Source organism: Helianthus annuus, chromosome 11 (genome assembly GCF_002127325.2).
Source record: "Helianthus annuus cultivar XRQ/B chromosome 11, HanXRQr2.0-SUNRISE, whole genome shotgun sequence".
Lineage (NCBI taxonomy): Eukaryota > Viridiplantae > Streptophyta > Magnoliopsida > Asterales > Asteraceae > Helianthus > Helianthus annuus.
Genome location: NC_035443.2, coordinates 9606154 through 9623032, shown reverse-complemented (window position 1 = coordinate 9623032; position 16879 = coordinate 9606154). Strand labels below are relative to the sequence as shown.

Here is a 16879-nt window from a genome sequence, read left to right as displayed (position 1 = left end):
GAGATAAGCGGGCAACTTACCAAATTTAGCGGTTATTGATCCCTATTTGACAATCTTGTTCGTGTGCGGGCTGATGTAACAAATTACATATGTATGTGGACGTATGATGATGTTGTGTTCTTGTGTATGTGAAACCTTAATGTGAAATCCTATAAATCATAATCTTATGTGCATGTATTGAGTAAATAATAATGGTAGTAAACCTGATGTTGTTCGACTATTTCGTGTACGTCCGAGGCATGGTTAATGTGCGTAACAATAGGTAAACTGTTGAGATTTATTAGTATGTGTGCCGTTAAGTGACGACTAGGATGTTTCATGAGTATGTATGAATTATTGATCTAGATTATGTAATATTAAGGTCATAACAGTAATTGTTGTTATGGTTCGTTCGAATATATGGTATGGTTGTTAATTGACTTTAAGAGAAAGCATGTTTGAATATTTGTGGTGGTAGCTAGTTTAGGGGCTTTTGATGTTACTGACGAAGTGACGATTATACCTAATAATCTATATACCATATGAATGAGTAACTTGGGCTAGGCATGTTGGACCACTCTAGTTTAATAGAATGTGCATGAATCTGGTTGGGCCATTTCACAAGAGAAACCAATCAATTGGTTCTTTGGGCCACACTTTGACACCGGACCACAACCACACCCACTTCCATAATTAAATTTAAATCTGTTGGGCCGGTTTGTGTGGGCCAGGAGCTGAACCAGTAAACACTTGGGTTGTGGGCCTGGACGGGTTGGGCCTGGGTCTCGCACGTCGGGTCTGCGGGCCACGAGTGGTACATGAACTCATACATTTTTGTAGGATCGGAATGAGACGTTATTTGAAACGTGGAATGTGAAGTTTAACTCTATATGTGTAGCATCTAGTATGTGAACATATTTTAAATGATGTATCTTGTCTGTGATGAATGTATACTACGTGCGTATATGTGATCCAAGTGTCTAGTACACATAATGATTATGATGTAGCTATGGTTAAGTGTGTTACATGATCAACTATTACTTGCCGCATGATATTATGTGTATGTATCTCGTGAATGTAACTTGTGACGAAATACGTGGTTAGACGTGAGTACTAAACTGATTGTTACTGGTAAACCATGATAGGACGCGTTTAATCAACTGTTAAACAAGTAACTGATCTTACCGAGCAAACCAAGGTGAGTTCACACTTTTATAAGACATGGGATTCCTGATGGGTTGGGAATGGGTTAAGAAGCTAAAACGAAACCTACATATTCACCTCTAACAGAATATGTACTTCCGTCCTCGGTTGGGAAGGACGACTACATTTAACCTGCATATTCTCGGTTGGGTAGAGTACGTACCTCCGTCCTCGGTTGGGAAGGACGACAACATATAACTTACTAGACAAAACTCTATCATGAAGTCCCTCCTTTTTATATCGACTTAATCGCCGGGCCAATGGCGAGCGGGTCATTAGTTAATAGCGCTATTAGGGTTGACAAGCCTCACACCGTGCCGGTAGGACGGGCGTGTACTAATGGATCTGGGCACTTAGTCAATGATGATAGGCATTGACGTAGAGCACAACTTCCTCAGTCAGTTGTCGATATGGTAACGGTCTAGTGGTTTACAACATGGGGTAGCCCCACTGGTTATGGTTTGGGAAACAAGGAATTGATTAACTATTGGTTTTCGAATAAACATATGGTTTTTGAAACAACTTTAAACTGGACAACCAACTGTGAACTCGCTCAACTTTGTTATTGACTCGTTGTGACATGCCTTGCAGGTCGATAGGTACTTAGCAGGAGCTTGCATGGGAGGTGTCGTTGTGGAGCATGGACATTGAGTGTCATGATAAACTTAAACACTTTTAACTTATGATTTGGGTTTTGAACTATTTGCTTCCGCTGATCACTTAGACTTGTTAAACTGTTTTTGAACACCAATTATATTGCGTGGTTGGACTTTTATTTACTTTACTATTTTGTTCAATATGATTGGTGGCTTGATCCTGGTCAGTCACGCCTCCTGCGATGATACTCCGCTTGTGAAATTTGAGGGTGTGACATTTGTGTTCTTAAATGGTCGTAACAATTAGCCTTAAGTCATTGATAAATGATAAACTGATATACTATGCTATTTAACAAATTTACATATTTTTTTTAATAGCGAAAACAAACACACTTTAGTACCCTCTCTAACCCTAAGATTCAATCAGTGATACTACGAAACCTTCATGGATATGGATAGAGATCCGTTTTGCTTATATTTCATCATCCTTGACTCTATAATAGCTATTTGTGTGATATATTGAGTAACGTTGCTTTTGTTGTCGGTATTGTATTCCCCATTGATTCGAGCAAATTATGATTTTACCCCCAGTTAAGAATTACGATTTTTTGACAATTTCGATTTTACCCTTTGTCTAAATGATGATTTTGCACCCAGTTCAAAGTTATAGTCTTGCCATCATTTTAGCTTTTGACAAATTATGATGTTACCCCAGTCAAAATTACGATTTTCCCCGAGTTCAAAATTACAGTCTTGCCAGTATTTTTGTTTTTTAGCAAACTTATAGTAGTATATTGTTTTAATTGGTTGTCTCGAGTTAATTTTATTTTAAAACTAGCAAACATTTAATTTCAAAAGTTGAAACAGATATTTTATATAAAAATAATAATTATAAAAATCTACAAAAATGCATTTCCTGGTTTCCAGCCGCCAATGATCCCACTTACTACCAACTTTGTAGTCATTCAAATCCTTTAAACGCGTATCCTTCAAATCCAGTCAAAATTACGATTTTCTCCGAGTTCAAAATTACAGTCTTGCCAGTATTTTTGTTTTTTAGCAAACTTATAGTAGTATATTGTTTTAATTGGTTGACTCGAGTTAATTTTATTTTAAAACTAGCAAACATTTAATTTCAAAAGTTGAAACAGATATTTTATATAAAAATAATAATTATAAAAATCTACAAAAATGCATTTCCAGGTTTCCAGCCGCCAGTGATCCCACTTACTACCAACTTTCCAGTCATTCAAATCCTTCAAACGCGTATCACTTTTACACCCCCCACCCCACCACCATTGACCCCTAAATCCAATTCACTTCATTCTAGGGTTCATCAACACTCCCAATTTCAATCATCTACACATTCATCATCTATAATTCCATATCTAACCTCAAAATCTCACCACCACAAACCCTAGCTTCATCCAATCAATGTATCACTAACTGTTAATTTGTTAATTGTTTGTTTTTAATTGTTATCAATGGCGGCTCCGAGGAGTTTGGTGGTGGATACTGGAAGGTTGATGAAGGATGAAGAGACTGCTGCTGCTGAAGATTCACCTACCAGTAAGAAGCCTGCAGGTGCTAAACTGGACGGGAGGTATCCGCTAACAGGATGGGAGTTTACGGTTGCTTTGAGTGTGTTTTTGGTTTTTACTGTTGGATTGTTTTGCATTTATCTTACTATGCCTGCAGCTGAGTATGGAAAGCTTAAGGTGCCTCGGTCGATTTCGGATTTGAGATTGCTTAAGTAGGTATCTCATCCTGCATTGTTATTGTTTTGATGTAATTTGATCGCTAAAAGTAGGCCTGTAAACGAACCGAACGTTCATTAACTGTTCGTGAACTTGTTCGGCAAATTGTTCGTTTATTTAATGAAAGAACGGACACGAACACAATATTTTGTTCATATAATTAAACGAACGAACATGAACACACATCTTGTTCGTTCATTTGTGTTCGTGAACGTCCATTTACATTTGTTTATGTTTATTCGTTTATGTTTTTTCATTTATGTACATTTTAATTTACATACCTGAGTAATATTTATATAAGACTTCCAAACTACTTATATAAATATAACTAATTGGTAATTGGGCTTTGTAGTACTAAAAATGGGGTTTTCAATGGAATTTATCATAATAATCACTTTTTTTTCAACGGCTAACTGCTTTCCACGTGTAAACCCACCCTTTCGGAGCTATGTCCAAAGGCCGACTACTCGACCACTGCTAGAAAGCGTAGCACACCCCTGATGCGCGGGAACCCCGTGGAATGAGTAAACCCTCGCCCCCCGTTGGACTCGAACCCGGGTTGAATCCCGAGCCGAGCCTTCACCCGGATGTCACAACCACTGCGCTGCAGATGGAAGGACTATCATAATAATCACTAATTTATAAAAAAAATTACTTTAGGTTCATTTATGTTGAGTCAATTATGTTCATTTGTGCTCATTTATGTTTGTTCATTTATGTTATTTACGTTTGTTAAGTTATGTTCGTTTAAGTTTATTTGTTTGTGTTCGTTACGTTTGTGAATTGTTCGTTTAGGTTTTAAACAAACGAACACGAACATACCCATTTTCTTAATAAATGGACACAAACAAAAAAATGTGTTCGATTATATGTTCGTGTTCGGGTTCGGTTAAAGTTAAATGAACGAACACGTGTTTGTTCGGTTCATTTATAGGCCTAGCTAAAAGCATGATCTGTTCATGTATAGTTTTTATATTTTATTGATTTTTATGTGTTGATGAGTATTGATACTTGTAGTATTATTATATGTTAGTTAGGGTTTACAAATTACAACCAAAGGGCTTGAAATTGTTCTTTAAGTTCTTATTTTGTCAACACATTTTTATAAACTTTTAATATACATGATACATTATTATGGGAGGAAATTCACTACTAACATTTCTGATATGTTTAAATCTGGTATTGGTTTTGTCAGAGACGATCTCGGAACATATGCAAGCATCTACCCAACAAAGTTCATTCTTGGTTACTGCTCAACTTACATATTCATGCAAACATTTATGATTCCCGGAACCATTTTCATGTCGTTGCTCGCTGGAGCTCTTTTCGGTGTAAAAGGTATCTTCTTGGTCGTCTTCAATGCCACAGCCGGTGCATCATGTTGCTTTTTTCTGTCAAAGTTGATCGGAAGGCCCATTGTTTTGTGGCTGTGGCCAGAAAAGTTGAAACTATTTCAAGCAGAGGTATGCATTGTTAAAACTTAAATCTGACGATATCCGTTTCACTTTTAGCGTCTTGTCTGTTCACGTTTGATGTGTTTTTTTAGATAGCAAAGCGCGGTGACAAACTGCTGAATTATATGCTCTTTTTGAGGATAACTCCAACACTACCAAATCTTTTCATTAATTTGGCATCTCCAATTGTGGACATACCATTTCATGTGTTCTTTTTGGCTACTGTCGTTGGCCTCATTCCGGCCTCTTATATAACTGTGAGAGTAAGTCGTTTCTTTCAATTGTTTCGTTAGAAATGTTTTAAACCGATTTGATTTAGATTTTTGGTTACAGGCTGGGCTTGCTCTTGGAGAACTTAACTCGATTAAAGATCTATACGATTTGAAGACGTTAACTGTACTTTTCCTCATTGGATCCATCTCCATATTACCAACAGTGCTGAAGAGAAAACGGGTATATGAATAAGCAACTATAGATTAAAAAACAAGCTGTTGTTCCTCTGTATGTTCTCGTTTTATATAAACGAAACTTTTACGACATTGCTGTTGAGTACCAAACAGTGTATATGGGTAGACATGGGTATACAAATTACTAAATTATCATACTTTTTTTCCATGACAAAATAGAACAAACCGGTCTAAATTGCGATAAGAGTTCAAAGGCATAGTTGAAACAACAAACTACACCTGACCAAAATTGGATGTAGGGTACAAGCTTGTCAAGCTCTTTTGACCCGTCACCGGCACAATTCAGACCCACCGACCCGTTAAACAAGCAACCCCTTCACTAAAACTCGAGAAAAAAAGTGGAAAACTACAATCATCCTACAAGCAAAAGGTGTGATTGGGAGGTTACATTTTCTTTGTACAAGCAAAACACATATCTGCACTACGCGGAGCCTGATCCAGGCATGAAGGACATGAAATCCAGTGACTTAAGGGACGTGGGGAAACTTCCGCCCTTCGGTGGGATCCATAATTTTCCATTGGGCAGCAATACCTGTGATTGACCACCCCTGCTGGTCGCTTCAATGCCTTCAGTGGGAACTTCCTTTACTTTCTTCACATACTCGAAAAACTCTGCGACTTGTCGAGCATACCTTCATATATGAACCAATAATCAATCCAAAGATAAAAGACATTTTAATACTAAAAATTGTATCACTAGTATATAACCTAATATGACCCTTCAAGTCGTTTTTGGATACAAACAGACTTTAGGTTTGTTTCAACTCGTTTGGATTTGTTCCCTTTTTAGTCGGGGGTGCAAACGGACCAAGCTACTCTCGAAAAAAAAAAAAACTCAAACGAGTCGGCTCGAGAGCCTAAACGAGCCTAACGCTTATATAACTTTTTTATTAATATATTAAATATATATTTAAATAATAACAATAATAATTTAATTTATAAAATTCTGAAAAGAATAACTAAATTATATATGAAATAATAATTATAACTAATATAAATTAACTAGTAATAATAAACGAGTTGAGCCCTAGCCAAGCTCGAGCTTGAAAAATTACCTACGAGCCGAGCTCGAGCTTTAGAAACAAAGCTCGAATCGAGCCAAGCTTGAGCGTTAGAAACAAAGCTCAAATCGAGCCGAGCTCGAGCCCGGGATCAGCCCGTTTGCGCCCCTACTTTTTAGGAAGAATTTTTATTCAACCATTTGATATAAAACACAACCATAACAAACCCGTCATAACTAAATGGGCAGACGAATCACGCAAACATGAGTACATTTTCAAGAAAGAACACAGCAACAAATACGGTAAGCATGTAAAAGTAAAGAAATCGTACTGTTGTTTCGCTTCGATATCCTTGCTAAAATCAATCGTGGGCTCACAGTCAAGAATCAATGCAGGTACCTGTTTGTAGCATGTAGTCGATAAGAAACTATAGAACAACCATTAAAAAGGTCGCATTGGAAAAGTAAGTTTTACCTTCTGTATGCTCGGGTGCATACGATTTCCTTCCAAATAAAATACCCGATCTTTAATATCAGGATGCATAGAGCAATCATGAACAGGAGGGTTGCTAAAAGATAACGTTCCATGATTCCCACTTTCGGATGGAAAAAGCCAACTTTCATGTTTTTCATGCAGATCACGAAGATATTCTAGGCTGACCCCACCTTCCTCTGATCTCTTACGTAGCATCATTCGTTTGTGGCAAGTATCTGGGCTAGCCCGAAGATATATAAAAGCATCTGGAATAAGGCCCGGAAGAGAAGAAACAACCGGGTCAAACCATGAATCGTAGATGCTGATTTCCATCTCGTTCATCCAGTTAGCCTCATGAACAGCTCTCACAAAAACCTTTGGAAATAGAAAAGAAAATAAATGTCAAACATGGAGGTATAGCTCGAAAGCGATAATTTTAAAAGCTTAAAACATAATACATACCATCCGATCGCTGAAAACGCTTCTCTCCATCAATCTGAGGGGCTTAATTCCGCTAGACGACTCTTTCTCCTGCATAACTCGCGTAACAAACACATAGTTTTGGAACGTGTAAGCATACCTCTCTGGCTCAGCATAAAAAGCATCTAATATGTTAAAGTGATCGGGCCCGATATCCTGCCACTTGTCAATCGGTTCAGGAACAATCTCAACAAGATCCTGAAGCTCAAGAGTTTCATTAGCAATTCTCTGCAAGAAAGTCGTCTTTCCCACGCTTATATTCCCTTCGACACAGAAAGTAAGCCGTTTCTTTTGTGGAATGGTGTTCACATGATCGTCTTTAAGCTCTTCATCCACACTCTCTTTGATGAATGTGGTTATACTTTCAGCATGGTTTCTGTGTTTAATCCCAACAGAGCTTCTTAAAAACTCCACCATCTTCTGATTCGACTTCCCAAAGAACTACAAACCATAAATATAAAAATTAATTAGGGCTGCAAACGAACCGAACTTTTAGCGAACAGTTCGTGAACCGTTCAACGGGAAGTTCGTGTGTGTTCGTTCGTTTAATAAATGAAGGAACACGAACAAAAAATTTCGTTCATTTAGTTAAATGAACGAACATGAATAGAAGCCGCGTTCGTTCATTTACGTTTGTGAACGTTCGCTAACGTGTTCGTTTGTGTTTAATAGTTCCTTATGTAATTTGCCCTGATGATTGGAATGAAATTACTTTATTTAAATACTTCACTATTCCGACAAATAAAATATTTAATAAGCATCAGTGTTGTTCATGAACGCTTGTTTATGTTCATTTGTATTCATGAACATCAGTCTGTGTTCATGAACGTTCGGTACCTAAAATTAACAAACAAACACAAACGGACACGAACACGTTCATTTCCTTAATGAACGAACACGAACAAAACATCTCATTCGGTAAGTGTTCATGAACACACGTATATTTCCTTAACAAACAAACACGAACAAGACCTTATTCGTGTTCGTTCAGTTAGTTTGCAGCCCTAACATAAACCCACAATTCAAAACAAAAAACGCCACGACATCCACAAAATTTGAACAATGAGAAGTTGAGAACTAATAATCTTGAAAAGATACTTGCTCACAAAAGACATATGATGATAAACAAGTCAATGACCACATATGTAATGTAACATGATTTTGAAGCACATGACAACTGTAAAATTACCTATATACCCTTGAATAATAAATACTCTTAAACACACAACAGTTTGTACAAAGTTACCAACACAATCAAACACCCCCCCTAAAAGCAATCCATAGAATATTCATCACCCTGCAGGCATATCTTTTAAAAAAGAAGTACAATACATCCATATGTTACATTATTTAAAAAAATTTAGGTCAAATTAAGGCTACCTTATCCTTGTAGATTTGCTTAAGTTCAGCAACTCCCCCTATCCCATTCTCAACCAGCTTCCTCAAATTCCTCGGACCGACACCCGGAATCGTCAGCAAATCCGGGTTTCCAGCGAGCAACGGCACAGCACCACCACCACCACCACCACCACTCCTATGATGTCTCCTATTCAATCTCACAGTCTTCTCACCATCATCACCACCACCACTATCCTCACCGTTATCTTCTTCAGAACTAACCGAAACCAAATTATCCGAAACAACAGAGGTTTGAAACCAAGCAACACGAGAACCACTTCGATTCTCCTTTAACAAACTCCAAGCCCTAGAAGGAACCGTATTAACACTCTCAACAGAACATCTACATTTACGACACGTGTAGGTTAAATTAGAACCTACACGAGTGGAATTCGAGCATGTGTTACGGCTGCTGCTAAAAAGGTTTCTAGAACCTATAGCGGTGGAGATACCAGCGGTGGTGGTGGCGGCGTATGGCATTGGAAGTGGAGTGTTGTGGCTAAACCCTAACCCTAGAGGATGAATTGTGGGGATTTGGTTAAACCCTGAAGCGATAAGGACAATACGACGAGGGGTTAAAATGGGGGATGGATTAGTAGAGAAGATGGGGCCTCCTGCACGGCGTAAAAACATCTGCTGCATAGTGGCTAGCTAACAAACATTGCCTTATCACTCTCACGCCATTTTTGTTTGTCTTGTAGCTTCGTTTTCACTGTAATTTTCTGCAACTGGCGAGATGAGAGATAAACAGGGTTTTAGGTTTCTAGGGTTTTTGAAAGTCAGTTGCAACAATTGTCCCTTGACTTTTTCAAAACTACATGTTAAGTCCCTACAATTTTTGTAATTATTTTTTTCTTTTTTTGTTAATTGGCAATAAGTACTGTTAATAAAAAGGCATGTACTATGTGCTGGTGCGATATTTGGCTCATCATAATGTTGGAACACGTTGTGGCCACCGTCCCCTAGGGCGTTTTTGAGTCATTTTTTGGTTGGGCGTTTCGGTGAAAAAGCCGTGAAGTTTGTGGGTTTCGAAAACTTGTATCGTTGGACAACGGTTATAAAAAAAAATAGTTTTCAATTTTATTATTTACTTTTTCACCTATTTAAACCCCCAATTCAATCCACTTTTTATATATTTTTTTACAAACTTTTCTCTTATTCTTTATAAAAAAACATACTATGCATCTATTCCCCCCCCCCCCCCGGGGTTCTGTCTCGACCAAGCAACCCAAATTCATATCGCTCGAACACCACGCAGTAGGGCTGTTCAAGAGCCGAACCGAACCGAGCGGACCTTTGCTCGTGCTTGGCTCGTTTACAAACCGAACCGAGCAGAGCGGCTCATTTACAAACCGAACCGAGCAGAGCGGCTCATTTAAAATCGAGCCTCAAATCAAGCGAGCGTTTTTCTGACAGTAAATATTCCGAGCGAGCGTCGAGCGAAGTTCGAGCAATTTGAACAATCGTGTCGCCCGATTTAAATTTGCTGAAAGAGACAGTGACAATTTTTGGTCTCAAGTTTTTATGTCATTAAAAACATGCACATTTCATGGTATAATTTTTTCTTATGAATAACAATGTTGTGGCCAACGAGGCGATGATCATATTGCACAAACAATTATGTTGAGAGCAGGAGACGATCGACTTAGGGTGACGACATGAAACATTAAGGCGATGAGCAGCCTGTTGTTTATCGGTTTAGGGTTTAACTTTTAGATTTAATAATAATTTTTTATTAGCGTGGTTGGGCTAGTACGTATAGATATAGTTGTAAATTTGTATATAGTGGATCAAAATCTAATATAATGGTATATATAAAACTATAAATTTAATTTATATCTAAGTATATATGTATGTGTAATGTGTGTGTGTGTGTATATATAGGTGTGTGTGTATATATATATGTATAATTTATATTTGCGTATATATATGTATGTATATACATGTTTATATATGTATGTGTATACGTATATGTATATATATACTAATTAAAAATAATAATTCGAGCCGAACCGAGCCGAGCCGAGCGGACCTTTGCTCATGCTTGGCTCGTTTACAAACCGAACCGAGCGGAGCGGCTCGTTTACAACCGAGCGTCAAATCGAACGATCTTTTTCCGAGCAATTTCCGAACGAGCGTCGAGCGAACGGCGAGCGATTTGAACGGCCCTAACGCAAGTTGCTTCATCTGGTTTCCTACCATAACTTCTTGTAGGTTACCTGCCTAATGCAAACTGCTATTTACCTAATCTTGTTGGTTCTTAGGGTATTGCTTAAAAAATAGATAAACTGTGAAATTTTATGAAATAACAAGTAATCACAAACAACTGATCAACACAAGAAATAGCGACAAAACCAGGTGACAAAACTCTTATTAAACCAACCCAAAATATTTGCCCCCCAAGTGCCCAATGATCTTACAACTGTAAGATCTAATCAAAACAAATACAGAAGTACATAGATGATCATCCACTGATGATCATCAGAACAGAAATACAACAAATCCAGAAGAACAATCTCTCAAACTACTGAGATTGTTCGTACAAACCCTAGAAGGTAACAACAACAAGAGAGAGAGAATTGAAACTGATGAACTAAATGATTGAAGAGAGAGACAAGGTATTTATACTCCAATCTTCCAAACAAGTCCAGAACTATCAACAGCTTACACGATCAGCCCTCCAATTTACAATCAGACCCTTAGATATTTCTGTAACAACAAACAGGCTTAAACAACACATAAGTCCAATAACAACCTTCATAAGCCCAATAACAAACTAGTAACAACCCAACTAACAATATAAACCAACGAATGAAAATAAGCCCAATATCATTATGTAACAATAGAAACACATAACACATATTTTAACATCCCCCCTTCATTCGATTGGTTTAAACATGTCAATCAACCCAAGTTGATTACAAAACAATTCATGCTGATCACTAGTAAGACCTTTGGTAAGAATGTCAGCAAGCTGACTTTCTGTATCAACCTTGACAGTTCTTATAACACCATCAGCCAATTTTTCTCTCAAGAAATGTAGATCCAACTCAAAATGTTTCGTACGTTCATGAAACACAGGATTCGCTGCTATTGAAATAGCAGCTTGACTATCACAGTTTAAAGACATAGGTAGATCACAAGTAACATTTAGCTCAGACAACAAGTTTCTTAACCACAAAAGTTCACACGTTGCAGAACACATAGCTCTATATTCTGCTTCTGCAGTTGAACGAGCAACTGTAGATTGTTTTTTGCTTTTCCAATAAACAAGACAAGAGCCTAAAAATATACAAAATCCAGTAACAGATTTACGAGTTTGCAAACACTTTGCCCAGTCAGAATCAGCAAAACCATACAATTCAAGTTTAGAACTTTTTTTAAAAGATAAGCCTTTTCCTGGACTCTGTTTTAAATACCTTAACAATCTAAGTGCTAAACTCAGATGAACTTCTTTAGGACTATGCATGAACTGACTTAAAAACTGAACTGTATAGCTAATATCTGGCCTTGTCAAGGACAAATATATTAACTTTCCAATCAGTTTTTGAAATCCAGTAACATTATTAAGCAATTGTTGATTTTTCTCAATTTTAGAAGTAACAAGAGAACTCAGTTCAATGGGAGTAGAAACAGGTTTACAACCTAAAAAACCATATTCATTTAAAAGTTCAAGACAATACTTTCTCTGATTTAGACAAATAATATCCTTATCATATAAAACTTCAATACCTAAAAAATATTTTAAAATGCCTAAATCTTTTATCTTGAAAGTTTCATGCAATATGGTTTTAATCTTTTTAATTTCATATTCTGAGTTTCCTGTAACAACTACATCATCAACATAAACCAACAAGAAGACAGTAACACTTTCTTTCAACATGACAAATAAAGAATGATCACACTTACTTTGAACATAACCAGAATTTAATAAAACATCAGTTAGTCTTTCATTCCACTTTCTAGGAGCCTGCTTAAGGCCATATAAAGACTTAACAAGTTTACAAACTTTCAATTCATTTTTAGAGTAATAACCTTGAGGCAATTTCATGTACACATCCTCACTAATAGTTCCATGCAAGAAAGCATTATCAACATCAAGCTGATACAAAGGCCAATTATAAGAAACAGCTAAGGCTATAACAGTTCTAACTGTTACCATTTTAACCACAGGTGAGAAGGTCTCTCCAAAATCAAGACCTTCTCTTTGGTTAAAGCCCTTAGCTACCAGCCGAGCTTTAAACCTTTCAATCTCTCCATTTGACTTATACTTAACCCTATATACCCATTTACAACCAATGGCCTTTCGACCTTGAGGAAGATCAGCTAAGATCCAAGTGTTATTCCTGAACAAAGCCTCCATTTCTTTGTTCATAGCTTCAACCCATCTAGGATCTTTAGCTGCTTCCTCATATGAAGAAGGTTCAACAGTTTTATTAAGAGCAGTAACAAAGCACAAATTCTCAGTAGACAAACAAGCATAGTTAACAACTTTATCCAAACTATACTTAACTTTACTATTTAACACAAAATTCTCAAGTTTCTTTGGTAAAACACTTTTCCTACTAGATCTCCTAAGAGATACATTTGTTCCCTCAGATGGGTTGATCTCATCATGTGAAGTTCTAATGTCCTCTGCCCTACCAGTCCCTTCACTACTACTACTTTCAACTCCAATAGAATGTTGGTGTTCAACACTACTTGGAGTGGTAGATGTAAAGGGGAAAGGTTGCTGATCATCATCAAAAACCCCATGAGATCCACTGTTCCCCTCTTCATCATTGGGATGTATAGGATTAGTTGTTATAATTTCAGCACTATCAAAAAAATTTAACTGATTTAAGCTATCAGTTAAAGTATCATGATTGGTTATACTATTAGATTTAAAAGGGAACACATCTTCAAAAAATTTAACATCTCTAGAAAAAAACTCTTTTTTGTTATCAAGACTCCACAGTTTATAGCCTTTTTTAACATTTGAGTAACCAATCATAACACATTTTTCAGCATTAAAAGACATTTTATCAGTATCATTAAGAATAGTGCTGAAGCATAAACAACCAAATATCCTAAAATGTGCAAAAGAGGGTTTAAAACCAAACATTAACTCAAAAGGACTTTTTCCTAACAACACAGATGAAGGTAACCTGTTGATAATATAAACAGCTGTCAAAACACAATCAGACCAGAAGGAAAGAGGAACACCACTTTGAAACAGTAATGATCTAGCCAAGTTTAACAGATGTCGATGTTTCCTCTCAACAACACCATTTTGCTGTGGTGTATAAGCACAAGTTGTTTGATGTAAGATACCTTTTGATTTACAAAACATATCCATTTTATGATTTACAAACTCTGTTCCATTATCAGATCTAAAAACCTTAACTCTTTTTTTAAACTGAGTTAATATTAATTCATAAAAGCTTTCAATATTTTCAAAAACTTCTATTTTGCTTTTTAACAAATAACACCAAACAACTCGTGAATAGTCATCAACAACAGTTAGAAAATATTTAAACCCATCTCTACTAGTAACCCTATAAGGTCCCCAAACATCCAAATGAATTAAATCACCTACATGTTTTGACTTGTGTTCACTTAAAGGAAAAGGAGTTCTAACCTGTTTAGCTCTATGACAGATTTCACATGATTGTTTTTCAAAACCAACAACACCTAAATCAGTTTTTAAAATAGACAAAACTTGATCAGCAGGATGCCCTAATCTATTATGCCACAAATTGCTAACACTCAAACTATTAAAACAAAGATTAACAGCACTATCACCTTTGCTAACAAAGTACAAACCATTATCCTGTTTACCAGTCACCAGGGCTTTCCCTGATTTCAAATCCTGAAGCACACAAGTATGTTCATTAAACACAACAGTAATGTTATTATCTTTGGCTAATTTGTACACAGATAACAGATTAACACTATAAGTAGGTACAAAAAACACATCAATTAAAACAACATTTTCAGCAAGTTTTAAACTGCCAATTTTTGAAACTTTAGCTTTTGTCCCATTAGGATGTGACACAAACAGATCATATTCAGAAACATCAACACAATTAAACATTTCTCTATCAGTTTTGACCATGTGCTGATTAGCACCTGAATCACAAATCCAGTTAAAATCAAACCCAAAATTAACCAAACTAGAACAACTTATGACCTCTCCTAAGGAATTAAAGCCACAACTAGTCTTACCTCCTATATTAGAGGATTGGGACTCAGTACTTGACTTTTCACCCAACAAACTTAGAATTTTTGCAACCTGCTCAGGAGAAAAAGGAGAACCAGAAGGAACAGAAGATGCATTTGACTTAGGATTAGATACATTTTTACCACTTTGATTAACAGGTTTCTTTTTAAACCCCTGAGGATATCCTATAACTTCAAAACATCTGTCCACAGTATGTCCTATTTTATTACAATGAGTACATTTAAAATTTGGGTTAGGACCTTTAAATTCTCTTTTTCTTTGATCAAAAGACTGATTTGTTTTTGCAACAAATGATACACTTTGATTTTTAGTAACATTACTAGAATTTCTATGTGACTCCTCTCTAGACACAATTGAAAAAGCAACTTTGACTGAAGGCAATGGCTCTCTAGTTAACAAATTTGTTCTTACAGGATGATAAATATCATCTAAACCCATAAGAAACTGCATCAGTTTTATTAATGTAGAAAAATCATTGAAATCTTTTGCAGCTTGACAAGAACATGTAGGCAGTTGAAGCACAGCATCAAACTGCTTCCACATAGTATTTAGCTTATGATAGTATTCAGATACTGAGCTACCATTTTGAGTTATGCAATTAATTTTCTTATACAAATCATACACTATTGAGCCATCTACCTTATCATAAGTTTCTTTTAAGTCAGTCCAAACCTCAGATGCAAGTTTAGAGAAAACCTGACCAAGATATAACTCTTCTGACACAGAATTTAACAACCAACTTAAAACCACAGAGTTACATCTATCCCACTGACTACTCAAAACATCATCCTCAGTATTCTTTTTACACTTTCCATCTATAAATCCAAATTTATTTTTGGCTTCTAATGCTAATTTCATAGCACTAGACCAAACCCTATAATTTTCAGTACCCTTTAACTTTATACTAACTATAGTTAAAGAGCTTGAGTCACTGGGATGTAAAAACAGAGGATCACCTATATCCAATTTACTAATCAAAGTCTGAGAAGGCCCAGCACTATCATCTTTACCAGTCATGATTAACCAGTCAAGAAACACACAATCACAAAAGCAGATATACCAGAACAAAGAACAGATAAACAAGAACTCAAACAAGGCGAAGCTGTATCAGTGTCCAGATTCCAGGTTCGTCACTTATAGTGCCTGGACAGGTCTTAATACAGGAGCCAACTCAAATCTAAGAAATAAAATCAAGATCAACAAACAAATATCAACAATCAAATGTGCCGGTCCTCACTACCCCGACTTCAACTAATCAACCAATCAACAAAAAACAAAAGAGAGGGGGAGAATAGCCTCACAGTGGGTGCAACTAGATCTGAAGTTTGTAACAACAGATCTAGAATCAACAACAATCAATAAAACACTACTGGTCAGTTTGCTCTAAATCTTCAAGGATTTAGAGACCAACACAGAGTGTTTTTCACCAAGAACGAGGAGAACCTTCACACTTGCAATAAAACCCTAGCTAGGGTTTCAGGCACAAAGATCAAAGCACAACTCCAAGATCAAGATGATCTATCCAGAATAATAGCCAGATCTGTAACTCCAAACAGACCTAGACACAAATCAACAAAAAATCAGCAAATCACAGCGGAATAACAACAGATCCAGAGCCTTGAAGCTCTGATACCATGTGAAATTTTATGAAATAACAAGTAATCACAAACAACTGATCAACACAAGAAATAGCGACAAAACCAGGTGACAAAACTCTTATTAAACCAACCCAAAATATTTGCCCCCCAAGTGCCCAATGATCTTACAACTGTAAGATCTAATCAAAACAAATACAGAAGTACATAGATGATCATCCACTGATGATCATCAGAACAGAAATACAACAA

At 36.5% G+C, this 16879-nt stretch overlaps 2 protein-coding genes across 2 annotated transcripts; one reads left to right on the top strand and one right to left on the bottom strand.

Annotated features, from left to right (window-relative positions):
- Positions 1–2989: 2989 nt before the first annotated feature.
- On the top strand, positions 2990–5593 carry LOC110889506 (uncharacterized membrane protein At4g09580). Its single transcript, XM_022137042.2, has 4 exons — positions 2990–3531; positions 4731–4998; positions 5082–5252; positions 5323–5593. Exons 1-4 carry the CDS (start codon positions 3263–3265, stop codon positions 5452–5454), a joined length of 840 nt encoding a protein of 279 aa, XP_021992734.1. The 5' UTR covers positions 2990–3262; the 3' UTR covers positions 5455–5593.
- Positions 5594–5612: 19 nt separating this feature from the next.
- LOC110889505 lies at positions 5613–9566 on the bottom strand. Its single transcript, XM_022137041.2, has 5 exons — positions 8792–9566; positions 7394–7852; positions 6932–7306; positions 6789–6856; positions 5613–6088 (listed from the first exon to the last, which is right to left on the bottom strand). The coding sequence occupies exons 1-5, from the start codon at positions 9449–9451 to the stop codon at positions 5878–5880; spliced, it is 1773 nt and encodes a 590-aa protein (XP_021992733.1). The 5' UTR covers positions 9452–9566; the 3' UTR covers positions 5613–5877.
- Positions 9567–16879: the final 7313 nt, after the last annotated feature.

Coding starts and splice junctions, on each gene's coding strand:
- LOC110889506 (XM_022137042.2), top strand. CDS start 3,263: ATGGCGGCTCCGAGGAGTTTGGTGGTGGATACTGGAAGGTTGATGAAG. Junction 4,999..5,081: donor TGAAACTATTTCAAGCAGAG/GTATGCATTGTT, acceptor GTGTTTTTTTAG/ATAGCAAAGCGCGGTGACAA. Junction 5,253..5,322: donor CCTCTTATATAACTGTGAGA/GTAAGTCGTTTC, acceptor TTTTGGTTACAG/GCTGGGCTTGCTCTTGGAGA.
- LOC110889505 (XM_022137041.2), bottom strand. CDS start 9,451: ATGCAGCAGATGTTTTTACGCCGTGCAGGAGGCCCCATCTTCTCTACT. Junction 6,857..6,931: donor TGCACCCGAGCATACAGAAG/GTAAAACTTACT, acceptor TGCTACAAACAG/GTACCTGCATTGATTCTTGA. Junction 6,089..6,788: donor GATATCGAAGCGAAACAACA/GTACGATTTCTT, acceptor TCATATATGAAG/GTATGCTCGACAAGTCGCAG.